General features: G+C 41.4%; 1 protein-coding gene across 3 annotated transcripts in view; it reads right to left on the reverse strand.

Annotated features, from left to right (window-relative positions):
- Positions 1–1,165: 1,165 nt before the first annotated feature.
- Positions 1,166–27,638, reverse strand: part of CEP250 (centrosomal protein 250) — a 59,704-nt gene continuing 33,231 nt past the window's right edge. For 2 of the 3 annotated variants that reach the window (XM_042465622.1, XM_042465621.1), the window contains 17 exons: positions 27,157–27,284; positions 26,858–27,027; positions 24,833–25,012; positions 23,952–24,086; positions 20,545–20,688; positions 19,085–19,944; positions 18,039–18,198; positions 16,938–17,295; positions 16,307–16,434; positions 15,443–15,563; positions 13,926–14,080; positions 9,911–12,367; positions 8,674–8,799; positions 5,279–5,431; positions 4,508–4,609; positions 3,887–3,934; positions 1,167–2,230 (listed from right to left, as the gene is read on the reverse strand). In XM_042465622.1, the coding sequence (XP_042321556.1) occupies positions 1,940–2,230; positions 3,887–3,934; positions 4,508–4,609; positions 5,279–5,431; positions 8,674–8,799; positions 9,911–12,367; positions 13,926–14,080; positions 15,443–15,563; positions 16,307–16,434; positions 16,938–17,295; positions 18,039–18,198; positions 19,085–19,944; positions 20,545–20,688; positions 23,952–24,086; positions 24,833–25,012; positions 26,858–27,027; positions 27,157–27,284 (5,716 nt within the window). In that variant the 3' untranslated portion in view covers positions 1,167–1,939. Of the gene's footprint in view, positions 2,231–3,886; positions 3,935–4,507; positions 4,610–5,278; positions 5,432–8,673; positions 8,800–9,910; positions 12,368–13,925; positions 14,081–15,442; positions 15,564–16,306; positions 16,435–16,937; positions 17,296–18,038; positions 18,199–19,084; positions 19,945–20,544; positions 20,689–23,951; positions 24,087–24,832; positions 25,013–26,857; positions 27,028–27,156; positions 27,285–27,638 lie in introns of all 3 variants that reach the window. The other variant, XM_042465623.1, reaches the window with a different exon arrangement.

Raw genomic sequence — 27,638 nt, forward strand, 5'->3', positions numbered from 1 at the left:
TAGAAACATTTGGAAGGTCACATGATTTCCATCCTTGCCTTATACTGTACCAGTGTTTCTCAAATAGTGGGGCGCGCCCCCCAGGGGGGGCGCGAGGCTCCGTAAAGGGGGGCGCGAGGTTCTTGCTGTTCAGGCTGCCTGGCCAATGGCTGGACAGCCTGCTCCTGCTGCAGGAGCCTGCCCCAGCTCCAGTCTTCCCCATTGGCCAGCCAGCCTGAAGAGGAGGAGCTTCCTCTCTTTCGAGCCTCGCGCGGGCCCAAGGCTGGAGCCTGGAGAGGGCTTTGCAAATTGCAGGCAAGCTGCTTCCTCTTTTCCCCCCTGTTTCTCTTCCTCTTTCCCTCCTCCTCCTCCTCCTCTTACTCTTTTTCCTCCCCTCTTTCTCTTCCCCCTCCTCTTCCTCCTATTTTTCTTCCCCTCTTTCTCTTCCTCTTTCCCCTCCTCCTCCTCCTCTTCCTTTTCTTCCCATTCCTCCTCCTCTTCTTTTTATCTTTTTCCTATTCTTCTTCTTTCTTCTCCTTTTCTTCTTTCTCCTTTCCCTTCTTTTTTTCTCCCCCTCCTCCTCTGTTGTTGTTGTTGTTGTTGTTGTTGTTGTTGTGTGCCCAACTCCCCCCTTGGCCAGGCCTGCATTTCCCAACAAGAGGGAAGGCAGGACTTGTGGGGGCCATGGGGGGGGGCTGAGGGGGAGGCAAAAGGGAGCCCAGGAGGGAGCCCATCACACTGCATCCACATTGGAGAAGTAACCCAGTTTGGCTGGCAATGCTTTAAATCTTTTCTGACTCAAAGCTATGGAATTCTGGGAGCTGGAGTGTGTTGTGGGGACCAGAACTCAAAGCCCGACTCTTCTATGTCTCAAGGCTATGGAATTCTGGGAGCTGGAGTATGTCAGAATTTCTGGCTTATGGCAACCCTGTGGGAAACCCTCCAGGAGAATGCCTGTTCTGTTTCAAATGCTAAGCGTGCTTGTGAGTGGGACATGTAGTTTGCCGGCACAAGGGGCTGCCTGTTCTGTTTCAAATGCTAAGCGTGCTTGTGAGTGGGACATGATACTATTTACAGTCGCGTGGGGGGCGCGAAATGTTTTCTTCTTCCTAGGGAGGGGCATAACAGAAAATAATTGAGAAGCACTGCCTTATACTGACAGCAGGGTATGACAATTTCCTAGTTAATCCAGATCTGTACAATACAGGAGGTGAAATGCAAATAAGTGTAGATGGGGAGAAGACCAAGAGAAACAGTAGTATGTAATACAAAATAATGTTTAAGCAGGAAAAGATAACATATTTATTAAATATTAAGAAAACTCTTTAGTACAAAAATATTATAAAAATAACATTTTTACATTAAATTGCTGTGCAGTAGTTTAGAACAGTTAAGGCATTAATTCTGAAACTAAAGTCTCATTATGAAAAATTAATTCAACTGAAATTAATACTCTTTGGTTTAGACTTCCTCCTGTCCACTTCTGTCTTGAAAAATCAAGCTTGAAATATTTTCATTGAGCTCAGTTACTCTAAATATTCAGTTCTATAATTAACGTTGGACCATTCCACCAGAAATTCAATAGATATACACAGTTTTCTTTCACTGTCATGTCCCTGCTCAGTATTTCATTCTGCAACAATGTCTTTACATATTATCAGCCAGTGAATATACTGCGTACAAGCCAGTTATTTCACATTCACATGATCTTTCTTCGTTCCAGATAGTGTGGAATTAGCATCATCAAGAATAAAAAGATGGTAGGATGGGTCCAAGAAGTTAAAACTCAGCTGAGTGAAGGGAAGGCTCCAGTTAAATTCTCATACCTGTGGTTTAATAGCAATTAAAATTTATGCTAACCAAAGCTTCCAAGATTTGCTTTCAGCTGCAGATTTTGGGACTTAATTAGATTGTGCTGAACTTCTGGCTTGTGCCTGCTATGACTTCCTCCACATTACCTTCAGTCCTTCTGCTGTACTCTTTTTGGTGTGGAGCTTATGGGATATTTTCCAGCTAACAGGCCATCCAAGCTCCCTGCTGCTGCCAGTGCCAAACTGTTGTTCACAGATTCATCAAGTTTGCGGGTCTCCAGTTCCAGAACAGTAGCCACAGGTTCCCTAGCCACAGCAGCTAAAGAATCTGAGAGTTCTTGATGCAAGTCTGAAAGTTCCTGATTTGTTCTGGCACAAGAGTTAATATAATCTTGCTTCTGTTTCCTTTCTAGGGACAGCTGCTTTTGTAGAAAAGAAACCTAAAACAGGAGAAAAATGACCTCATGCTTCTCAGCACAGAATATCTTCAAGCTCATATATCTTTTGGTCTTATAGGTTTATTATTTATTATTTCTAAGATTTGTTAATGCTGAACAATATTTGCATACCTAACAGTAATATTCAGGCACAAAATCAGTGTAACATAACAACAACAACAACAACAACCTCCTGCCTCTCCCATGGATCGAGGCGGGATTACAGCCTTAAAAGAGACTTAGTACAAAATACAATCAATACAACAATAAAATACTAACACTGAATTTACCAAGAATTACAATTCGTCTATTAGCCAACAATCAGAGTCAAGGAAGAGCAGTTGTCATAACCTTTTTATATGGAATTCAGTGGATAAGCCCGCCGGAAGAGATCCGTTTTGAGTGCCTTCTTAAAGGCCTCTAAGGTAGTAATGAGACGGATCTCTTTTGGTAGGTCATTCCATAATTTTGGGGCCGCAGCAGTGAATGCCTTATGTGAAGTTGTCATTAACCTGGTATTATAATATTCTAGTAAGAACTTCCCAGATATTCTAAGTGTGCGGGGCGGATTATGTAGGGAGAAGCGCTCCCGCAAGTAACTCGGGCCCGAGCCATGGAGGGCTTTAAAGGTAATAACCAATACCTTGTATTGCACCCAGAAGCTAATTGGCAGCCAGTGAAGAGATTTCAGTATTGGTGTTATATGGTCAAACCTAGATGTTCCGGTGACCAATCTGGCTGCTGCATTTTGAACCAATTGAAGCTTCCGAATTTGGTACAAGGGTAGCCCCAAGTAGAGCGCATTGCAGAAATCTAACCAAGAGATTACCAGTGCAAGTACTACTGCTTCAAGGTTCTTTCGGTCCAGGTAGGGACGCTGTTGGCGTATCAACCAAAGATGATGCCAAGCACTCCTGGCCATCGCATCTATCTGGAATGTCAATTGTAAGGACAGATCCAGGAGTACCCCCAAACTGCGAACCTCGTCCTTTAGGGGAAGTGTGACCCCATCCAGGACTGGGTGACAGAACTCCATCCCTGGACTTGGGGTACCTATCATAAGTACCTCCGTTTTCTCTGGATTCAGTCTGTTTGTTTTCCCTCATCCAGCCCATTACCAATCCAAGACAGGCATCCAGAGGAGAGATGCCATCCCTAGTCACTGCAATAGTCAGGGACAGAGAGAAATAAATTTGGGTGTCATCAGCATACTGATGACACCGTACCCCATGTCTCCGGATGATCTCTCCCAGAGGCTTCATGTAAATGCTGAAAAGCATGGGGGGCAGAATGGCGCCCTGAGGGACGCCAGATGTCAGCTCTCTCTTGGAAGAGCAGCTGTCCCCCAGCATCACCATCTGGAATCTACCCGAGAAGTAGGAATGGAACCATTGGAGCGCAGTGCCCCCAATACCTAACTCCCTCAGGCGTTCCAGAAGGATACCATGATCTGGCATTAACAGGGGAGGGGGGAGGAGAAATACCAAGAATCATTCTAAAAGATAAGGAAGCACACAGTCCCCCTTGATCCTGATTGTAAAAGTGCCTCAGTGGCCCTCTGTATGATCTCAAGCAATAGGGAGATACAACGCTTCAGAAGTCAAGAAGGAAGTAGATCATGCTAAGATCTTCACTCTGTTTCAGATGTGAACTACTTACCTGTTTCTGTAACTCTTCCAGTTTTTTATGGATAACCTGAGTTTCTTCCTAGAGAGAAGGGGAAAGGACAAGATTCAATCACTACATTATTTTCAAGAAGCACATCAGACAGGAAGAGAGAACCATTTGTACAATTTGAATCCTCTTCTCATTTATTCAAATATAACACAAGTAAACAATCTGTGATCATCAATGAAATGCAATCGAGCAGTATGGTGACCACAGATTAATAACACATTCAGATCACCACTGAAGTACACTTGAGTAGTATCAGTATAGTATAGAGCCAGCATAGTGTAGTGGTGTGAGTGTTGGACTAGGACACTGGGAAAGCAGGGTTCGAATCCCTGCTTGACCATGAAAACCCATTTAGAGACCCTGGGCAAGTTACATTTTCACAATCCCAGAAGAAGCCAAGAGAAAAACCCCTCTGAACATTTCTTCCAAGAGAATACTGTGAGAGATTTGCCTTAGGGTTGCCATAGGTCAGAAATGACTTTAAGGGACATAACAGCAACTATCAGAGTATGCTAGTATCTTGAAGAAAAATATATTTAACAAGGAAAATAGATTTGAAGCGGATTTTCCAATTTTGGAACATGCAGATGTTTAAACATTTACAAAGGATGGAATCTTTGACGGGCCAGCATTAATCTGGGAGTGTCCAAAGCTCAGAGACAAGTCTCCACGGCTTCTTTTGAGTCTCCTCCGTTCACATTCTACCTGCAGTCAAAAGAAGAGGGGAGAGAGAATAACAACAGGTCAGATAGCAAATGATTCAAGACAAAAATAGTTAGATAAAAGAATTCTGCCAGGTGTGAAAATGGACTGTTCAACTACTGAAGCTGAGCAGACAAGATTGTATAGGGCACTAGTATTTCAAAATGTACTCTCTGAAAACATGGAGTGTGTGAGAGAAGCAAAAAAGGATAAGCCCACGAAATCAGTAAGGCAAGAAAAGTGTGTACAGCTGGCCCTTCACATTTGCAGACTTGGGATTTTTGAATGTGTTTATTCGCTATCTGAGCGTAAGCCCAGCCCACCTCCTCCTCCCATGCCTAAGACAGCTGGCTAGAGCTGTCCCAGGCACAGGAGGAACTGGCCAAGGCTTGTGCATGGGCTCCTCTGGCCCCTTCTCCCATGCCTGGGAAAGCTTGCTACGTGTTACTGTATTTGTGAATTTCCCACATTCACAAAGGTCTTGTTCCCCTAACCCCCACGAATGTGGAGGGCTGACTGTACTGGTAGAATGAGGGAACAGACTCTGTTACTCTGTCTATAAGGAAGTGCAACAATTGATAACAAGTATGACTACATAACATGAAGGATTGGTGGAAGATGCATAAAAAATACATGCTGTATTTATTTTCTTTCCCTTATAGGGCAACTCACCTGTTCTAGTGCCTCTCGAAGCTGGGTATTGTGCTGCTCTAGAGCATGATTATCATTCTCCAACCTAGCAACAGCTTGCTGCAGAAGTTGTAGACGCCTGCACAGAAGCCTCCTTTCAACCACCCATGACACTATTCCTCCTTTACTCATAGCCTGCATAACAGAGAAAACATTGTAGAACAGGAAGGTATCATAAAGGTTAGGAAACAAAAAGTATAACCACCCCAAATACAATGGTGGCTTTGAACCACAGTTTGTTTGGTTTTTTTAAATCCCTGTATTTTTATCAAGCATGTATACAAGATTCATGTTACAGTAGGAAGATACAATTGATTTAACAAAGTAAAATGAGAAAAAACATTCTTAAAACCCCAATAACAAAGAACAATGGATCTAGAAGTATGGTGAGCTCAGTAGAGAAGAGAGCTTGGTTTATTTTGTTGTTGACTGTAGTATGTTGGTCTGACAGTAACCTGATTGCTTTCTTTTTGCAGATTAAATAGATAGTCCTAGTTAAAGCAGTACATCTGTATGTCACTGATAATGGTCTTGGTGCCTTAGAATGGGTTTAGGTGGTTAGCCTAGTTCTGACCAAAATAGTTAGTTTTCCACAGGTGGGCCTCTGTCAGGCACCTTGGCCTTTGTGTAGTCCAAGAAAATAATCATTTTTATCCAGTCCATATGTCAGTCTTAGTTTGCACGAGAGTCTTTCATATAAAGCATTGCTCTAGATGCAATTAAATCAAACTATAATATTGAGATTTGCTAGTTTCTTCCAGCATTTGACCATTTCAAGCCTGGCTACCATTAATAATATACAAATTAGGTTTTTGTGCTTCACTGGCTTGTTTTTATCTAAGAATAGAGAAAGAATCAGCAAAGGACCACTATTTTCAACCTGCTGGTTGGTAATGCTTTCTATCTCTTACTTCTGCCCACAAAGAAGCTATTTTTGGACAATCCAGAGATGTAATAGAGAGCTGTGAACCTCACAGCTTCTTCAACAAGTAGAAAAGGTATTATGATGCATTTTTGTGAAGTTTTAAAGGTGAATAGTCCTACAGTATCTATAATTAATTTTGATGGCTGTTTCCTGAATTTGGGCTGAGATTGATTTGAAAGGAATCTAGACCATACAGCCAATGTCCTTCTCTTTGTATCAGAAACTGAGAGCATAGTTTCTCAAAGGATGGGTAGCTTTGGTGGGCCTTCAATATGCAGCACACATTTGGTAAAAAATAGAATTTGTAATTTCTGGAGCCAGGATTGTCATTAGAGAAAATGATAGACAAGCATTCAGACGTTATGGGGTTCCACCCTTGATGGAACAAATCCTGCATATGGTAGAGGCCTAGATTTTCCAGTGTCTGTAGCTATTACAGGTTGAATCTCCCTAACCTGAAATGTTTGGAACCAGAAGTGTTTTGGATTTTGGATTTCTTGGGGGGGGGGGGGGTGTTTCAGAATACCTGTATTTGCATATATGCACATAATAAGATATATTGGAGATGAGACCCAAGTCTAAACACAACATTAATTTATGTTTCATGTATACTTTATACACATAGCTTGAAAGCAATTTTATACAATAGTTTTAATAATTTTCTACGTGAAGGAAAATTTGTGTATATTTAACTACCAGAAAGCAAAGGTCTCACTACCTCAGTCAGCCACGAATAAAGCTTTGGTTTTTGGAATATTTAGAATTTTGGAATGCAGGATAAGGGAGATTCAACCTGTACTAGCTTCTTGCATAAAGAAGAGTGGATGGTAAGTGACAAAGGGTGGAGGGTGAGGGAAGTAATGTTTCATTCCAACAGTTTCAAATCTGATAGGTTGCTTTTAGTATGGCATTGTAGATTTTATGGATGTTCATCCTTTTGAGGGGAAGGAGTAATGAGCTTAATGAATAGGTTGATATATTGCCTCTTTCCATATTGATCTACACTAAAAAATCAACATTACATATGATATGGGCTATTAGATATGAAAGGCCTGATAACAGAGAAGTAAATTGTTTTCTATGGCCAAAAATACAGTGTTCTAATGGCTTTGAAATGTAAGTAATGAATAGTTCTTTCTTTCTCAAAAGAAGCCTTCCTGGATTTAGAATAAGGCAGTTTGCTCCTTAAGATACAGTTGGCCCTCGATATACGCAGTGGGTTCCAGACCTCCCAGCAGATAAGTAATAGTGCCATTCTATCCTGCTCTGGTCAGGCCCCATCTAGAATATTGTGTCCAGTTCTGGGCACCACAATTCAAAAAGGACATTGAAAAACTGGAACGTGTCCAAAGGATGACAATGAAAATGGTGAAGGGTCTGGAAACCATGTCCTATAAGGAACAACTTAGGGAGCCAGGGATGTTTAGCCTGGAGAAGAGAAGGTTAAGGGGTGATATGATAGCCCTGTTTAAATACTTGAAGGGATGTCATATTGAGGAGGGAGCTAGCTTGTTTTCTGCTGCTCCAGACAGTAGGACCCGGAGCAATGGATGCAAGCTCCAGGAAAAGAGATTCCACCTCAACATTAGGAGGAACTTCCTGACAGTAAGGGCCGTTCGACAGTGGAGCAGACTCCCTCGGAGTGTAGTGGAGTCTCCTTCCTTAGAGGTCTTTAAACAGAGGCTGGATGGCCATCTGTCGGGGATGCTTTGATTTAGATTTCCTGCATGGCAGGGGTTTGGACTGGATGGCCCTTGTAGTCTCTTCCAACTCTATGATTCTATGATCCACAGATACTTAAGTCTGTTGTCCCCAATGGCAATGTGTGTATGAGGCTGCACCGCCATTCAGGGCAAAGGGATGGGTGGGTGGGCTGTGAGGGGGTGTCAATGCAGGACTCCCACCAGGCTGGCAGGAGGGCAGTGGCGGGCATGGGAAGGGGGAGTCCCAACCTCTCCTCTCTGGACGACAGTGCATTCTGGAAGCCACTTGCTTGCTCCTCCTTGCTCTCTGGCGGTGGCGGCAGCGACCTTTTGGGTCCCCCTCTCAGCAGAGGGCTCCTTGGAAGGGAGGTAGGCAGAAGGATAGCAGCCCTGCCCACCACCTTTGCCACTGCCACCTCCCTTGGTGACCCCCTCCTGCGCCTCCTGCTCGTGTCTTCCACTGAGGCTGGCCTTCTTGCTTTCTGGCAAGAGGCAGTTGCCAAGGAAGGCGGCGGCAAGGGCGTTGGGCCGGGCTGCCATCATTCTTTCTCCCTTTTTCCCTTCCAAGTAGCCCTCTGCCAGGAGGGGGGTCCAAGAGGTCACCGCTGCCATTGGTGCCACAGAGTGAGGAGGAGCAGGCAAGTGGCTTTCAGGGCGTGGATGGCAAGTCAACGAATACCAAGGGTGGACTGTAGACTAGTAATGTAGAAGTAGAAATATTATCTATTCTAATATCCTACTCATCTTACCTCTCCTACTTCTTTGTGCAATATTTCTGGCATGTGCTTTTCATTATTTAACTGATTCACATCTACTAGAGCTTTTGTAGTAATTCTTTCTTCTTCCAGAGTTCTGAAAGCTGTATCCAACTGCTCCTGTGGAACAACCAGCAGTATTATGCATTCACTTAAGTACCTATTATTTTTTTAAAAATTACATACTGCTTTTCCACCTAAGGGAGCCCTAAGCAATACACAATGTAGTAAAAAAGACATAATGTAGACACAATTAAATATTGACTATAAACTAGAACTAACAACATATGCAAAACCTGCAATAAGAAAATAAGAGACCATGGTTTGGATGAACTGCTTCCCCAGGGAGGGAGTTTCATAAACAGTGTAATGCCACTCAAAATACCTCAGATAGAGGGGTTATTATTGGGCCCCAGAGAGCTTTATGCACACATAAAGTGCATGTAAATGAGGATGTGCCTCTGATCATAGTAAATTAACAGTCTCTTAAGAGTACTTTTTTTAAACTCTCATGCTCCATTTTATCATTCAGATCCCAGAAGCCAATTACATTCCATATTAAACCAGTCTACAGCAGAAAATGGGTATTTCTGAAGTGAACAGCCAAACAAGAAAATGGATATTTCTGAAGTGAACAGCCAAACAAATATACGTACAATCCCAAATCTTGTCAAGGCACTACATTAATGAAAGAATTACTCTGCAAGCAAGTCTCAAAGAGAATGTGTATGAGTGGTCTGTAGTACAGCTAATCATTTTGCAAACAGACGTATAGCCCTCTCTGTAACTTTTTACTTGGCTGCTGAGGAGCTAAACCACTGGGTCATGTTGCCAGCTGAGGAGCTAAACCTCAAGGTCATGTTGCCAGCTACACAACTGAGGGATCCAGTGTAACATGTTGGTATATATTTACACTATGGGTGCCTATATATGTGTATAGCATCCTGAGATATACAGTAGCCCCTCCCAATTTGCGGGAGATCCATTCTGGACCACCACTCCAAAATGGCAACTTGCATATATTTGAATCCCATTGAAAATAATGGTGCGTGCGCCTGAGGCGTGCATGCCGCCATTTTGTTCCTCCCCACTTGTCCCTCCTGCGAAGAGCGAGACCGAAGACTCCCAAGTCCGCAAAAAGGGAGGGACAACTGTATTCTCACTTGGCAACTGTTTTCCCCTATCACAACAACTTAAAGCTTTATAAAAGAAGAGGCACCAAAGTGCTTACCTGCAGATTATGCCTGTCCCTGTCCCTTTCTGAAACCATGTTCTGTATGATAGTCATTTCCTCCCTCAGGACTCTAAGGGCTTCCTCACTTTGTGCAAGGGACAGACCCAACTTCTGTGCTTTCTCTCTCCATTCTATTTCTCCACTCTCTGTCTTTTTCAAGATAGCTATCACACGATCCAATTCCTGTTTCTTTACTTTTTTTTCTTCTTCCAGTTGTTGAATTCTCTTCTTTTGCCACTCCAACCACTGGTCTTTCTCCTGAAGAGCCTTGCTCCTGGCTGTCTCCATCTCTTTCCACCTACAAAGTTTTTGGATATGACTCTGTAAGTTGTCCTCTTCACTATCTTGCAAAGTCAGAGCAGAACTGATTTCCTTAAGTTGCTCACAACAGATTAGCAATTCCTTCTCTTTACTTTTGACTCTCTCTGTCAGCTTCTCAACTTCCACTCTCTCCCATGTATCCTCTTCTTCTTTTTTCTTCAACTGATGTTCAAGTTGCTGTATGTACTCATGAAGCTTCTTAATTTCATCTTGTATTTGCTCTTGTTCATTTTGTGCTTTCATCTCTTCCTCCTTTTCCTTCTGTTTTTCCGCTAGATATTCCTTCTTTTCCCTGGAATACTCCTCTTTTTCTTTCACCTGCTCATGTTTCTGTTGGAACATTTGGAAGTCTCCTTCATTCACTTGTTCTTTTTGCTTAATTCCTGACTCTTCACTTGCCTGAGTTTGGCATGCCTGCAATTCTGCTTGTTTGCCTACCAGTTTAAATTGGTATGTGCTAATTTGTTCTGCCTGTCTGAGTAACACATGTTCCTTCTCTGTCATTAGTTCCTTAATCCTGTCCAGATCCAGCTGTAGGCTTGCAGACCTATTCTGTTCTATTTCTTTCTGCCTTGAGAGTTCCTCAATATGTGCTTGTAAGGACTGTATCTCTTTTTCTCTGTCATGAAGTGAAATTTTGGTGATTTCCAGACTTCCCATGGTAGATTTTGTCTGTGCTACTACTTTTTCCTCTTGTTGTTGAAGTTGCCAGTTCTCCTCTTTTAAGGACTGTAGCTGTTCTTCTTTACTTTTCAAAGCTTGTTGAAGATTTGTCTGCATTTCCCTGATTATAAACTCTTTTTCTTCCTTGTATTCTTCTTGTTGCTCTTTCATAGACATAATTTCTTGCTCTTTCCCCACTAACACTACTCTGAGTTGTTCCAGCATATCAAGTGCTGTTTCCTTTTGTTTCTTGAGCTGCTCTGTCTGATCCTTTTGAAATTCTGCACTGCTGTTTCTCTCTCTTAGGATTGCTGTACTGATTTGTGCACCTCCAACTAGAATTCTTAGCTGCCTTTCCACTTCTTCTTCATGTTTCCTTTGAAACTCCATCTCTTTATTTTTTTCCTTCAGGGATAACTCTGTTTTTGCTGTAAGTTCACGAAGAGCTTTTAGTTCTGTTTCCATTTCTCTTTCCATTTCTTTTATTTGCTGCTTTTGTAACTCAAGTTCTTCATCTCTCTGGGCCACAGTGAATGACAACTGTTTCACTTTCTCATAAAGTTCACAGAGATGCTTGTCCCTCTGAGCTTCACATTGCTGGAAGCTTGCTATCTGTTCCCCCTGGAATGCTACCTCCCTTTCTTTATCCCTCAGAATGGCCTTCATGTGCTCTAAGCTCGTTTGAAGACTCTTTTCATGTTTTTTCCCTTGTTCTTTCTGTTCTTGAACTAGCTGCTTTTGAGAAGCAAGTTCCCAGTCTTTTTCAGTCAATTGCATTTTCAAGTCACCAAGTTCTTTCAGCAAGCTCCCAATCTGAGAAGATTCATTCTCTTCCAGAATTTGGATCTTTTCCTCCTTGATTTTAGTTTCCTTTGCTTTTGCTTCTAGATTGAGAGTTAGGCTGTCCAGCAGAGTTCTTTGAGTCTGTGTCAGCTCTTCCAATTTTTGAATCTTTTCTTGTTGGGATTTCAAAGTTTGGAGCGTCTCTTCTAGTTCTAGATTCAGTTTCTCTAGGTCAGACTTCTGCATTTTATTCTGCTTTCCCAGGTCTTCAATCTGGTTTTTTTGACATCTCATTTCATGAATTTTCTTTTCTAGATCTTCAGTGAGATGTTCTATAGCAGCTTTTTGCACTTCTCTGTGCCGCTCCAAATCTCTAATCTGCTGTAGCTGGGATTTTATTTCATCATCTTTCTTTTCTAGAATAACAGTGAGGTGATCTAAATCTTTTTGCAAAACTCTTCCCACTCCTGCTTCTTGTTGCATGGTTGTAAGTTTCTTCTGCTGAGTTTCCAATTCTTCATGTTTAATTTTGAGAGTTGCAAGAGTTGTCTGAAGCTCTTGTTCCAGAGACTGGTTCAACTTTTCCATGGTATTTGCTCGAATCTCAAAAGCTCCATTAGATTCCCGAAGAAGGTCCAGCTCCCATGCCAGTTTATCCTTAGTTGTTTGTAAGGAGTCTCGTTCAATCTGAAACATAAAAATAATTATGCAAAAATATAGACCCGGTAATTGGCCCAGCCAGAACTCTTTGTTCTTTTCAGGCATACTTCCTAAGCAGCTCCTCATATTCACTGAATCAACTTAACTTTTTCCTTGTTGCTTATGATAGCTATAGATGAAAAGGAAAAATTATTTTAAATATAAACTTTGCATAAAAACAAACTGCTCGCACTCTTACTGTAACATGGGCGGGTTACAGATGGCCTGTTTGGGGCGGGCTGCACCCGCCCCTTTCCCCGGTGTATCGGGGCCTCAGTTGCTAGACTGGCAGCCTCCGAGGCCCCGATCAGCCGCTTTCCAGGCTGCAGGGAAGTGGCAAAAGGCTGCTTCCCCACAGCCTGAAAAGGGGTGTCCTTGGGGCTTCAAGACCCAAGGACACCCCGCGGCGGCGGGGAGGAGGAGAAAGGGGCTGCTTGGCCCCTTTCTCCCTTGTTTCGCTGGGCGCAGCCATCTGAAGGTTGTGCCCAACGACGCAAAGCGGTGCCGCAAACCAGGAAGGAGCTCCGAAACGGAGCTCCTTCCTGGTCCGCACAAAGGGCGCACTAAGCGCCCTGGCGCGGACCGACGACGTCACGTCTACGCCGCCCCGTATAGAGGCGGCGCGGTCGTGACGTCGTCATGGCGGCCCCCATGTGGAAGGGGAGCCGCCATTTTGTACAGACTCAGTCCGTACTAGGATTAGGGGGGTGCGGAAGCACCGCACCTTCCTAACCCTAGTACGGACTGACTCCGTACTTTCATGGCGGTTTATAACCCGCCTAAGATTTCTGAAACAGTATCACTTCTAAGCACAGATAATATGCTGTGGTCAAAACTACTGAGATCCACATTAGAGGGCAGCCATCGTTACTTCTTGGTGAAGAGACTCTTTAACTCTGAACATATAAATAAATGGAGCAAGCAGTTTTGTTTGATTAGATGCAAGATCTACAAAGAGCTGTTGAAACCAGGTACATTAAGCATAAGTAAAAGATATTGTGGCAAGAAAGAGCATAGTTCTACAAGAAGCTCTGAAGGGGGGGGGGGGAATGTAACAGCTAACAACAGAGGTTAGGCTGACCTCCTCCCTGTTCTCCTTCTTCCAGAAGACAAAGACTGTTTTCTTCAGGCAGACTTTTTGGGAACTGACTGGTTTCTGAGAATGAGTTGGTTTTTTTAATGAGTGGGTGATATTTTCTTTACTTACAAGTTTTTAAATTTTTAAGTTAATTGTGGTATTATTATAACCTATTTTATTGTGTCGCAATATTACAACTTTGTATTTTATCTGGACTTTTGAAGTTAAATGTATTGCAAGCCACCTTGAATCTCAGTTTCAAGACAAAGGCAGATTATACATTAAATAAATAATAACATGCAAGCTGTATTTGAACACTCTGTACTTTATTGTAGAAAGCACTAATTCCCAATTTCTAATTAGATATCCAAGATACTTAGTAGGATAGCAATGTTTCCCCTCAGGCAGTGTCATGGAGCTATCCAAATTCATGTTAGTAAACCTCTGTAAATGATCCGCAAGTCTCACCTGTACATCCTTTCTTTGCTTCTCTGTACTCTCAAGTGTTTTCTCCAAAATGATCACCTTCCCACGCAAAGCCACATTCTCTTCTTTGAAGGCAATGATTTCTGCCTTCAAAGCAGACTCTAAGGAGCCTCGTTTGCCTTCTGCTATATTTTTTTCTGAAATGGAGTAGGTAAGAAGGGTCCGGGGGGGGGGGGGGGAGGAATCAGGAACGACTTTATTTCTTATAATGAAAAGGTAACATGGATGATTTTCATAACTGTTACAGAAAATTCAAAGTTTAGAAGAAAGCAAAAATCAAGCTGACTCTAAAAGGAGCCTAGATAAAGTAGAAGATTTTAGAGAAATAACAAATGACTCATGAATAATTTGCCTGCTATCTTAAGGAATAAAAAACACAGTAGTAATTAAACCAGTGCAAAGAACTGTTTTACTGAAAAGACTGAATCAGAATCTGTTTTTCAGTTATCAGATATTATTGAAAGTTGCATGCTTCTGCTATACAGTCAGCCCTCCATATTCACTGGGCTTAGGGGATCAAGACCTTCACAAATGTGGAAAAACTGCGAATAATTCCCCCCCCCCCTCCATGCAGAAGCCAGTTAAAGGGAGGGCTGGACAGGAGAAGAGGAGCAGGAGCTCCTGCTCCTTTTTGTCCCCACCCTCCCATCCTTTTAACTGGCTCCTGCCCCTTTCTCATCCGGATCCCTGCCTTCCCCAGGCTACAATCCAGCTGGGAAAGGGAAAAGGAGCCTCCACACACGCTTTTCCTGGCTGGATTGCTGCCTGGTCGTGGGAGGGGGGTGGGTGGAAGCTTCTCCTCTCTTTCATCTCTGGATTGCTGCCTGGGCTGTCCAGGTAGCAATCTAACCAGGAAAAGGTTGTTGGGGGGGGTGGGTGGAGGCTCCTACCCCCTTTCACACCTGGATAACTGCCTGGCCAGCCAGGAAAGGTGCAGAGTTGATGCACACCTTCCTGGCTACTCCCTCCTGAGCTTTTTTCCAAGGGGAAGAGTCCAGGAGGGAGGAGGAAGAGGAGGAGGAGTGTGTGCGCTCGTAGCCTTGAACTTGTGAATAATCAATACCGTGAGTGTCAGAGCCACCAGTGTGGAGGGCCGACTGTATTTAAGTTCAAACCTCACACTAAACCAAGGTCAGAACTAACTATAGTTTAAAATTCAAACCATATTTTCAGCTTCCATACAAAAATGAGAAAGAAAATTACTTGATGTTTTTGTTTTGCACTACCAAAACATTCCTATCTCTATGTACTGGGGCTTATTAGGAGACAGTGATGGCAATAAATGCTGTCTATTGTCACACCAAACAATAGTTTGTGAACCTGCTTCAAATTGTAATTTCTGATTTTGTCTAGCAACTAATTTTAAACTATATTTTTAAAATTCAGATATCACATCAGACCATAGACTTCAACTATGAATTAACATGGTGCCTGAATTATTTCATTCTATAGGGATGCAGTGGCTCTGCTATTAAGAAAAAAAAGAAGCAAATCTGTACCTTCCTGGCTTTGGTTCAACCATTTCTGAAGCTCTTCAGCTTTGGCGCTGATGCGGTCTCTTTCCGCTTCCTTTTCAATAAGCTGTTGCTTCAGTTTTTCCATATTCTTCCTCACCTCATCCTTGAAGAGAACCAAGAGTCACTATATTTGCTTTACATGCCCAACTGGGAGCACTCTAAAAATGGATAAAGTAATAGTTTCCCTTTAGAAAATGGAGCACATCAATTCCCTCAAAGCCTTTTTCCCCTAAGGGTTGTTAAATTAGAAAAAATAAAGCTGCTAGCGCATACAACCCTCCAAAGTTTGGTAGATTGCAAGTTCTAGCACCCCTAGCCTGCAAAATCAATAATGAGAAAGGCTGGATGTGGTAGTCTAACTTCATCTGGAAGGTCACATGATTCCTATCTCTGTGCAAGAGGCAGTAATGATAACTGGGTGTACTGTGGGTCCTTTCTTTGCCAATTGTATGTCAAAAATGCTCCCTTCAAGATCCTTTTTTTCTCCTACAGGGAAAAGGGTACAAAATCCTCAGAGGTTCTTATCATTTTTGTTCCCTAGAAGCATTAGTATGACTGAGAACAAGAAAAGCATTTGTCATTTTATTGCATAAGCTGGATACACCAGTAAGAGTGTAAATTGAATGCTATGGCATCTCCTGGTATTTATGAGCATAGTATTAAACATGCAGGGTTGTAGTGTGGTTGGACTTTCTCTGCTACTTTCCATTTTGGTTTGGACAACTGCTGCTCAATGAGAGACATCTGTGTGCTTGAAAACCTTAATGACATAACACTTTTAAACTATCTAAACTTGGAAGCAACTAAGATGCCAGGATAGGAAAGTTACATGTTTATAAAAATTACCCGTTCTAGGCGAGTTTGCCATAGATCTTTCCGCAGGTTCTGAATAGCTTCTGCTACTCTCTCCACAGTCAGCTCTGTGGAAAAGTCTTTAGACTGAGACAAAGCCGGTCCTATCAGTTTATCCTGTTCTGGAGAAATAAAGCTCTTCTGTAACAGCATCTAGCTGAAAATTCACTGATTGGAAAGAAACAACAAAAATCTAGAGGCCAAACATTCAGTTCATGGGGTGTATGGAGATGAAGAGAAAAGAAGATCAGAGAAAGAGAGTTTTGCAGAGGGCAGAAATGGAGGGGAAAAACATGCATTGACCTGTATGCACAAAGAAGAAAGTGTGTTCCTAACATTTTTGGGATTGGATACCTGTCATAGCAGCCAGTTTTGGCTGGGCCCAGGATACCTTTCCAAATTCTAGATGTGCCCCAAGGCCTGTGACCGTTGAGGCCCCCATATTAGTTGGTCCAAGATATTTTTTAAAAAGTAAAAAAAATAAAAAGGACCAAAAGTTCCCCATCTTTTGAAACAACTACTTTGGCACTGAACTGCTTGCAAAGTAATCATCTTACTTATGGCATCCATAAGAGGTCAGTGTGATTCTAAACAGACAACAACCACTCTTCTTGATTTAACTCACCTGTATGGAGGGACAATGAGTTCCAAATTGTGTTGTCTCCCTGCCCTCCATGTTCCAGCTTTGCTTCAGGGCCATTACACAGCATGTACTGTAGAACTGAGTATAGCTTGGTTAGCTGGGATTGTGCCTCCCAACGGGCTGAGCAAGCACGCTGACATTCTGATGCCAGTGCCTCAGCCTTACTCTCTGTGCTACAAAGGTTTAGGCGTAACGTTGATACTTCAGCCTCCAGCACTTCCACAGAGTCCTTCACACGTTGCTCATTAACACGGGATTTTTCCACATCTTGGATAAGCTGTCCCTGGTGAGCTACCATGGCTGCCTCCTTCTCTGTCATCATCTGCCTGAATGACTGTATCTGTGGCAAAACATAGTTTTTGCAGGGACACAGGAACAGGAGGGAAACAAAGAATGAGCAACACAGAATAAGTAAGCATCCAGCAAGACAAAGAAGAGAAAGTAGATATAACTCAATGGGAAAAACATATTTAAATGTGTTCATTATAAAGAGTTAAAGTACATCATCTTCTAGTACTACAGATATAAAGGATCCATTATTACATGGCACTGTGTTGTAAACGTTTTTGTATGTTCATAAGTAAAAGAAGAGCAGATGGAGCTTGTAGAGAATAACAAGCAGTGACATGACACTTTTGACAATACTGCACAACACTGTTACAGCACTAGTATCCCACTTCTACTGATATGGCTGTTTCCTATGGCATTCTGGAATTTGTAGTTTTGTGAGGCCTAAATGCCCTTCCCTAAACTTCAAATTCCAGGATTTCATAGAAGACAATCATAGCAATAAAAGTGGAATAACAGTGCTATAACAGTGTAGTGCAGAATTATTCTTAAGCAATGAAAGAATAGCACTAAAATCTATAATGTAGCTTGCATGTTCCTTTAATAGAACTCAGGAATCACAAAAAAGAGGGAGAGGCTAGTTGTGTTAATATAATGTAAAGGAAGATGAAAAGTATAATGGAGAAGAAGACATATTTATGAAGAGGTGTTTCATGACAGCAATGCCATATGAGGCCAGCAGCAAGGTGGAGACACAACCAAGTGTTTCAAATTGTGTTTATTTGTGGACAATACCTGGCTGTTAAGTTCCTGTATCTCTTTTCTGTACTCAGCAAGTAGCTGTTCTGTTTGTTGCAAGGCAGTATTCAGTTTAGCAATTTCATCCTTATGAGCATCATCACTGTCTTGAAGTTTTTTGAGCCTGACATCCTTCTCCTTCAGTGACAGAGCCAGGCTGAAAGAGAGTAAAGCAGGATTCCTAATAGAACCTGGCAGCTTTAGTAATCAAAGATAAGAAAAGACTACATCACAATTTTAAAAGCTTGTTGTGAACAAAGGAATTCTTTTAAAAGGTACCTAGGAAAAGCATAACCATTGTATGGCAATTGCACCCTTATTTCTAGCATTTGTTCAGGTTTTCATTACAAAAATAATCCTGACATGAGGTACAATACCAACACCACAAAATAAAGTTAATACAATGAATCTAGAGTAAACAAGACAACAGTAAAATGGGGAAAGCATGCATACAGTTAAAATGTAATTTATAAAACCTTGCTTTGCAAGCACCACAGAATCAACCCAAAGCCTGGGTATATATGTAGGTTTTTAGTTGATGTAGAATGTTTGTAAGATTTAGTCCCAACCATACCAGAGATTTTTTTTGGGGTGGGGGAGGGACTCCACCATCAGGGATTCTTTGATGAAAACACCCTCTCTTGGATTGCCAAATATTAAATTCCTGGCATGTGTGGTATTGTCAGTATCTGAGTAGGTACATAAAAGAATAAGCATTCCTTCAATTTCTCTTGCAGATCAATTGGAAGAGAAAGAGAATACAGACTATGCACCATCTTAGAAGTCCTGCAGGAACCCCTATCTCCTACAGATTTATAACTGAGTGCACAGTTCAGCTATGGAATTTGTTACAAAAAAATTACTGATTGCCACCCTCTTGGACAAGCTTTATAAAGAAATCAGATAAAGCTATTGATGGCTACTAGTCACAGTGGCTACATTTTTCATTAAGTATGTATTCTGGTACAATTATCCAGAGATCTGAGGAGAAAAAATGTGCGATGATTGTATTTGAGGCAACCTCACTCATAGGCTGTGCTCACCTGGCTCGCTCCTGCTCCAGAGTCTGCAATGCTGCTTTAAGTTCTGAATTCTGATATTCCACTTTCTCCCATTGACTCCTCTCTTTCTTCATCTTCTGTAGTACAGTGTTCTGGTGTTCCATCTCTTTCTCCTTGTTCTGCAGCTCAATGTTTTGACATTCCAATTTCTCTCGTTGGCTAGAAAGCAGGGCCTGCAATTCTGCATTCTTGTCTTCAATTTTCTCCTTCCAACTCTGCAAGTCTGAATATCGTTGTTGTGCCTCTTCCCAATGGCTCTGGAGTATTGCACTCTCACATTCTGCCTCTTCTTGTTGCCTCTGGAGTGCAACTTTCAGTTGTGCATTCTGACATTCCATCTCTTCTTTCTGTTGGCGCAACTCTGCATTCTGAAGCTCTACTTCTGTTTTCTGTGCTTGCAGCTGCTTATTTTGACATTTTGTTTCTTCCAACTGTCTCTGAAGTGCATTATGTTGCTCAGAATTCTGACGTTCTGCTTCTTCCCACCGACTTTGCTCCCTTTCCAGGGCCTGAAATGTAGCACACAGGTGCTCCACCTCCTCCTGCTTTCTCTGAAGCTCTCTGTTCAGATGTTTTTCCGTCTCCCACTGATTCTGCAGCATAGCTCGCAGTTCTGTGTTCCTGTGCTCCAGCTCTTCCTTCTGGCTGTGCAATTCAATGCTTTGATGTGCTATCTCCTCACTCTGTTTTTTCTCTGCTTCCAGCATTTTTTGGAGGTGTGCAATTTCCCGTGCCTTCTGTTTAGACAGTTCTTGCACCTCTGTTAAATGTTGCTGAGCCTCCTGTGTAATCTGCTGACAAGAATCTTTTGCTGTCAGTAGCTGGGACTCCAATTCTTGTACCTAGAATGTGCACAAGAGAGTAGTGAAGAGACAGAAAACTCACAAATATACACCTACAGATGATTGCATCTCCCCAAATATCTAGTTCAAGACACACAGACAGTTCTGCTTTAATTCTACTTTTACAAAGTGTTTAATGTTTGGCTTTTTATTGTTGCTTTGCCTGATTATGCAATCAAGGGTATCAGCATGATATTCAGGATGGGGGAAAAGCAGGATATAAACAGTAATAATAATACCACCTCCAGTCCATTTGAATACAATGGAAGAAGCTTGGTGAAATGGAAAACATCCTCAGTGCAGTGTTATAATGCCAACTATGTAGTTTTCCTTAAAATATTACTTAATTTTAGTTCTAGAAATGTTTCATATAATGTTTTGTTTGCTTGTTTTTTTAGATCCTTGGTACTAAGATCAGTTTTCCATAATGATTTGGGAAGAGTTCCCTCAGCACAGTTTTAGCTCACAAAAAGACTCCCATTATTGCTTGATTAGGCAGTTTGAGAAAAGCTGGGTTTGGTACTGGAAAAAGGCAGAGTTTCTAGTAAAATCACCTGACTATTTCATTGGTGGTGCTACAATGGTTTCTAGTAAAATCACCTGACTTTGTAAAGCATCTCGTTGTTGAAGAAGGATGTTGATTTCTTCTTTGAGAGATTTTGTTTCCTCCTCGTGTTTCTTTTCTAGCGTTTTCATTCTACCCTGGGCATCCTTCAAGTCAGCTTCCAGGCCCTGCACAGTATCCTGTCTCCCCCAGAAAAGGAAACAGGTATGTAACTTTTCTAGTTTGTTCAAGTAAAAATAAAAAGCTTAAATGTTTACAGTACACCAGTTGTGCAATTGAGATAATAAACAGTTGAAATAATTACTATTTGAGAAAATATGTAGGACATCAATATCATAGGATGAAGACCTGCTGTGTGAGACAATCAAAAAATGAGAATGAAAAGATGTTTGTTTGGAATAAAGAAAAAGGCATAAAATATTACCTTTAGTGTAGTGTGTTAATCATCTAAACATGTACCTAGAGATAATACTGGGTATATATAAGAGCTATACATTAAAAAAAGAAATGGCTTCATGTGGAGCATATACACAAAGACAATGTTGTGATCAAAATGATTTAAAAAAAATTAAGAAAACAGCTTTTTGATGTAGCTACCTCATAGCAACAAATCGGAGGCACAACCCAGAATTGCTACAAAAAGATCTGTTTACCACTTTACCTAAAGCAAGGATGGACAAAGTGTAGGCCTGAATCCACATGGATACACCCCATAGCTGTTTCTGCAACCCTGATCCCACCTGATTCTCCCAAACATCCTTTTTCTGTTACAAAAAGGAATCCACCAGGAGCAGAAATTCATATTTTAAATAGGTTGCAGGCTGGCTCTGCACTGGTTAATTTCGGTGGGTGGATGGGGAACCAAACAAACACATATCAAACCAAGTTTTCAGCAGTAGCAGGTGACTTCTGGCTACTCGTGCTTTTTGAAACAGTCTACTCAGGGATGGCAGCTGCCTTCTGTGACCATTACCACCAACTCCACGGTCATTCACACTATGATATAAACCAGTCTAGAAACCGGTTAAAAGGGAGGTTGTTCATATTCACACCAGTTTTTCCTGACTCAAATTGAAGAGGGGGCCAGCGTAAAAGCCATTTAAATCCACTAAATTCAGTGCTTTTGAAATCGTGGCATTTACAGAGTCTTTTAAAAATCTTTTTTTTAGCGAGTCACCAATGTTAACATGGTGCCAATCAGATTCAGGGCACCCAGGAGGGAGGAGTAATGGGCAGGGGGTGGAACATAACCATCCCTCCAGTCTTGGCTTTCAGGTGGCAAAGCACCATCCCTCCTTCAACATTAACGTTTCCATAGGTGAAAAGAAACCGACTCTTTATATCCAGTGGACTCAAATTTTCCATGTTGTCAAGTGGTCCCTTTAAACCACCATGCAGCTGTTTTCCCCTTCTGCTGGTGAATTAGTCCCCTTATCTGAATCGATGCCTGATGCCCAGAGGTCACCAAAGTCAGGGACACAGGGGCCTTTAGGGGACATGGTGCAGCACTGATTTCTTTTTTTTTTTTTTTTTATGTTGACGTTTCTGCAACCGTTGCATTTGCATGGCACTGGGAGTTGTGTTGCTGGCACTGAGGGGTTGGGGTTTTGCCCCAGCTCTGTGTGTCTATTTTGCTTGCCTCTGTTTCCGAATTATGGTGACCCTACAGCCTATCACAGGGATTTCTTGGCATAAGGTTTCTTCAGAGGAGTTTGCCATGGCCATCCTCTGACTCCCCCCAAGGGGAACCTATCACAGGTTTTTCGTGGCAAGGATGTCTTCAGGGCGTGGCACTCAAAAAACAAGTGTTGTGCTATAGTGCTAATTTGACAGCTGCGCTCTCGAAAGATAATGCAACATTAAATCCAAAAAATAAAAGAACTGAATTCATCATGCCCTGAAGATCCTGGGCTGCTTCTTGCAGCCCTTTAAACATTAAATATCACTGGCGTCTCCCTGTACCCCTTTAAAACAAAAATATCCTTGCAGTATACACACTTCAAATTCCTCTATAACATACAACAGGGGAATGCCGCTTAATGTTGAACCTAACCTGCACAAGATCACAGTGACGAAGATGTGTGTCATTTGATTGATAGTAAAAAAAAAAAAAAAAGCCAGCTATGATCAAACTTGTCCGCGATGGAGAATCCATTTTGAACCAATCCATAGGTAAATGTGAACTTGAATCGGGTTAAACTGTCATAGACAGGTTCAGTCATGGCAAATGTAGTCTGAACTTCTATGCGGTATAAAATCGATTATAATAATAAAATAATAATAATATGTTTTATTTATATACCGCCCAATCATTGGGAATCCGAGCGGTTTACAATAGAGGGGATAACAAACAGTTCCCTGCCCACAGGTTTACAATCTAAAAGACTCGACACAAAAAGAGAAGGGAATGGTGAGGGGAGGATGGAATCAGGTCCAGCATTCTTCTCTCCCTCTAAGGCCTGGACCAAGGCAGATGGACCAGGAGGGAGGTGATTTGTGATTATGTGATTTGATTGTCATTGGTGCAAAAATTTAAGTGTGAATGAGGCCTCTGTCACTTTTCCATTGTTGCCACAGCACCCATGGCATCAGCCATCACCTTGTCATGCAACTTTTGCCTCCTCGGGCAGAGAAACACAACAGAGTCTGGCCTTAATTATCAAATATAAGCAGATAATGTTATTGATGCAAATGAAATACATTTAAAAAATTCTGCAATGCATTCTGCATTAACTTATCCATATCCCATGTTTAGCCCTGTCACATGCTACAACACTGGAAACATGCAGCGGTTCTCTGAACTCACTGAACAGCTGCCCTCCAGAAAGGGGGCCAATGAATGATCAAATGTCATTGGATATGGACAGTAATTCTGAAATATGTGAACACAGTAAGAATGTCCAGGATCAACTTTTTACTAATCAAATAACTCAAGCTCTGGCTCAACTTTATTATGTTAACAATATAATTGCAAATCTATATTTATTAGTTTTTTGTGGGTTTTTATCTTGCTATCTTTCAGGACTGGTAGCCAAAGATAGCAAGATAAAGACTCAACAAATGCAAATGAGAAATCTCCCAGCAGACAATGAACACCATCAAGCAGACATTAATCCTCTTTGCAGATCCTCCCACCCTGAGGCCTGCCATTAGCAACAAACAATATACATGCAAATCACTCCTGCCTTTCCAGGTCACATAATATATATATACCCAAGTCCTTTCCAGGCAAACATTCTCTGAAGATGCCAGCCATAGATGCTGGCGAAACGTCAGGAAGAAACTCTTCTAGAACATGGCCACATAGCCCAAAAAACCCACAAAAAACTATGGATGCCAGCCATGAAAGCCTTCGACTTCACACTATATTTATTACTTTATGATAGTTTCTCCTCAGTAACCTTCAAAACATTGTCAAGGCTTATCTGCGCCTTAGTCCTACCTGTGCCTTCTCTTGGTGCTTCTTCACTTCCTGGCGAAGATATTCCAGCTTCTGACAAGTACTAGTAAGTTCTTCCTTTGTTTGAAGAAGTTCCTCTAGTAAGGATTTCCTTTCATTCTCTTTTTCAAAAAACATCTGTACACATAAAGATTAGGAATCAGATAATGTAAGTCTGTACATTCAGAAATAAACTGCATAAAGTACAACTGAAATAAACCTGGAGTTCATCAAACACATGTGAAAGAGAGATTGGCTAAAACATCCAACTTATTGAAAGCCATCAATGGAATCTATTAGTATTTCAGAGAACCTCAGACTGGATTCCATAAACTTAGACAGACAAGATCTATTCATAAGAAAACACTGCTGCTTGCAAAGTATCACAACTCTCTTTTGATCCCAGTGAAGATGTGTATGCATCTAATCTAGGACACTTTCTTTCCTCTAAAAATAGAAATACAGAGCAAAAGAGTATTCTGTGTGCAGTAGAAAGTTTTGTGTTTCTTTCAGACAAGACCGTAACATTACACAGATAATAGTGTATTAAATGTTTTTATTCAGGCAAACCCCTTTGAATTTTAATTATGGATCAGTACTCTCTTGGTGTGTGAGGTGGTATACAGTATTATAATCTTTTAATGTAAATTAAAGTTTTAAATGTTTTTATATTTTTAACCATGTTTCTAAAAATAATATTCTTTTTTAACTTTTGTAAACAACTTTTTTTGTTTAATCTTTTAAAAAGAAAACTATTTTAAACTGCCTTGAATCCTATCTTGGGAGAAAGTTGAGATAAAATTCCATAAATAAATAAATGGTAACATCTTCAAAGGGGAATACAGTGGGGCTGTCTCTACTGCAAGGCTCCAGTCCTGATTTACCTCTTGCTTGGCATTTTGAGCTTTAAGGAGCTCATCTTCCATTTGTGTTTGAATAGCAGCAATGTTCTCCTGCAGGTCCAGGAGCTTTTGTTCACAGATGCTTTCAATCTCTTCTTTCTCCTTGTCTGAGCGCTTCAATACCTCCTCTAATTCTATACGGTGGTGTTCTCGTTCACCTTCCTGATAAAATATAAAATCATTCCAGCAAGTGAGGAGACAGAAAAGAACAATCTGAACTGTAACTAATAAACCCATATTTCTGCTTTGTCAGAGATTGTGTGCAGCCTCATCTTTTGGAGCTGTGTCATTTATGGCATCCATAGACAGGCTTCTTCCTAGGCAACAAACTATAGAACTGGCCAAATGTTTAATCATAATGTCAATGGACAGTGACAGCCTGGACCATGAGAGGTGATTGTGGATTTTGGATTTAGTTGTATTATGACACCTACATGCAACCTGGTTCATTTGGTGATGGTTGCCTATAAATGCTAAACCAAATTTGAAAAGAATCAAAGGAATTTGGTTATGAAAGATGTGAAATGATCCACAGAGGTACAGAGTACCTCATAAGAAACTAGTATTATTCATTATTAATACATTATAAAGTATTAGTAATAATACTCTGCCTTTTTCCATGTTCAGGACTCAAGGCAGTTTACAACAGTTAAAACATATACAGTTAAAAGGTAGTAAATACTCCTACATTGGAGGCTTTTAAACAGAGGATGATGGCCATCTTCCAGGGTGCTTTAGCTTTAGATTCTTGCATGGCAGAGGATTGGATTGGATGGCCTTTAGGCTTCCCCTCCCATGCTATAATTCTGTAAGATAAAAGGAGGCCACCAGGCAATTCCAGTTCAGAATCCCAAGATTATTTAGTTCATCAAAACTTGGTCCTCTTAAGAATACCTAGTTAAATCTGTTGCAAAGGTGAGATTTTGAGCAGAAGATTTCACAAATTCAACCAAATTGCATGTTGCCTGAAATCCAAATTATAATTCAATTCTTCACATAAAGACATTTAATTTGGTTCTTAAATGCCTGTATTTGAATACATGGCAAGAAAAGCGTTTTCAGAATAAGACAGCAGTGCCCAAGATGGAAAGTAACAAGTGAAGTATTTGAAAGACTGCCAGTATTATTAAAATGACATAATTTTACAGGAAACAACTGTCTGTATACATTTGTTCTTTTTAAAGCCTTTTGTTAGTTACACTGTAAGACGAATGCGTGAGTTCTGACTTAAACCCAGAGCTGAAGAACCGAAGAACCAAGGAATTGTGCTTTAAACATAGCTAAAGGACCAAACAAGATGGTTCCGCACAAAGCATTGATGTGACGAAGATATTTGGCAACCGAGGCGAGGAAAGTCTGAAAACTTGGAAGCTGAAGCGGGGTGCCGTCCAGGTGTGACGAACTATGACCGGGAAGAACCTTACCTCCTGAGTCGCCATGATGAGGAACTGACAGGAAAATGGAGAGCTTTGAACAGAACGAGTTGCTTTGAACACGGACTGATCTGAACAACCTGTCTGTTCTCCCAAAAGAGGAAGTTGAGTAATGGGCTGCAATATTGCAAGACTTCAGCAGCCAAGAGCCAGAGAGAAGTAAAAGTATAAAGACCCTGGACTTTCACCTCCATTTTGTTGGCACCATCCGCGGCAACGGTGTCATCCCCAGCCTTCGAGAACAACTGATCAATGTTCGGCGGAAGGAAAGTGTGTGTGAGTATTGTATGAATGTGTGAGTGAAAGAGCTCTTGATAATCAATGGTTGTGTTACTTGTGTGATTCAATAAATGTTACATGCATGGTGTTTAAAACCAAATTTGGTGTCTCAGTGTCTTTCTCAGCCTTACTGTGATTAGGTCCACGGAGGGAGAGGTTTTCATTACACGCTCTCAGGATAAACAGGTTGCCCTTACAATCTTGGGCATAACAACATATTCTGTTCAAGTTCCTCCAGCCCAAAGATTTTATTCATTAGCTTTCCCAAAGAGAAGGCAATCATATGTTTGCATACCAACTCCTGGAAGACTGCATTCATTTCTTCTTTATGTACAATCTGACAATGGCTAAAGGCTTCTTGATATTTTTGCTCTGCCTGTGAGAGCTGCTGAGCTTTTTCTTCCTTTTCTTGCTCAACTCTTGACTTCTCTGCTTCTAGTTCAATGCGAAGGCATTTCACTTCTCCTGTAAGAAAAACCATGTACAACAAGTCTTCAAGTCTCTGTATATCACACCTCATTTGAGTACAAGTTGTCTATCCTGTTCAATCTGGAGGTGAAACTGATACCATTAAAATCTGTGACAATTTCTCACCTTGTATCACTTCTTTGGCCTGGCTGATTGCTTGAACTTTCATTTCTAGTTGGCCATTGGTAACTTCTAGCTGAGACACTTGCTGCTGAACTTGAAAGAGGCTTGATTCCAGAAGATGTTTTGCTGACCTAGAAGTTACAAACACAGAATTGGCATTTATCTTTAATCTCTTGCTCCTTTGCAAAGGAGGATCTAATCCAACAAGGTCAATTTTATCTGTTAGTACTGTTAGGAAAGAAAGCTAAATCATACATTTAATAACATAAGAGTGCTATCAACCCTGTTAAAATATAGATACAGACAAGGACAAAAACCACAGCACAGTTTTAGTTAGTACCTGAAACTGGATAATCAACATTTGGAAGAATGGAAATTTCATAGTTTCATATATTTTTAAATACAGTGGACCCTTGCCTTACATGGGGGATCTGTTCCAGACACACACCCCCCCCGCATAAGGCTAATTTCATATATGCTTGAGC

This window comes from Sceloporus undulatus, chromosome 4 (assembly GCF_019175285.1).
Source record: "Sceloporus undulatus isolate JIND9_A2432 ecotype Alabama chromosome 4, SceUnd_v1.1, whole genome shotgun sequence".
Lineage (NCBI taxonomy): Eukaryota > Metazoa > Chordata > Lepidosauria > Squamata > Phrynosomatidae > Sceloporus > Sceloporus undulatus.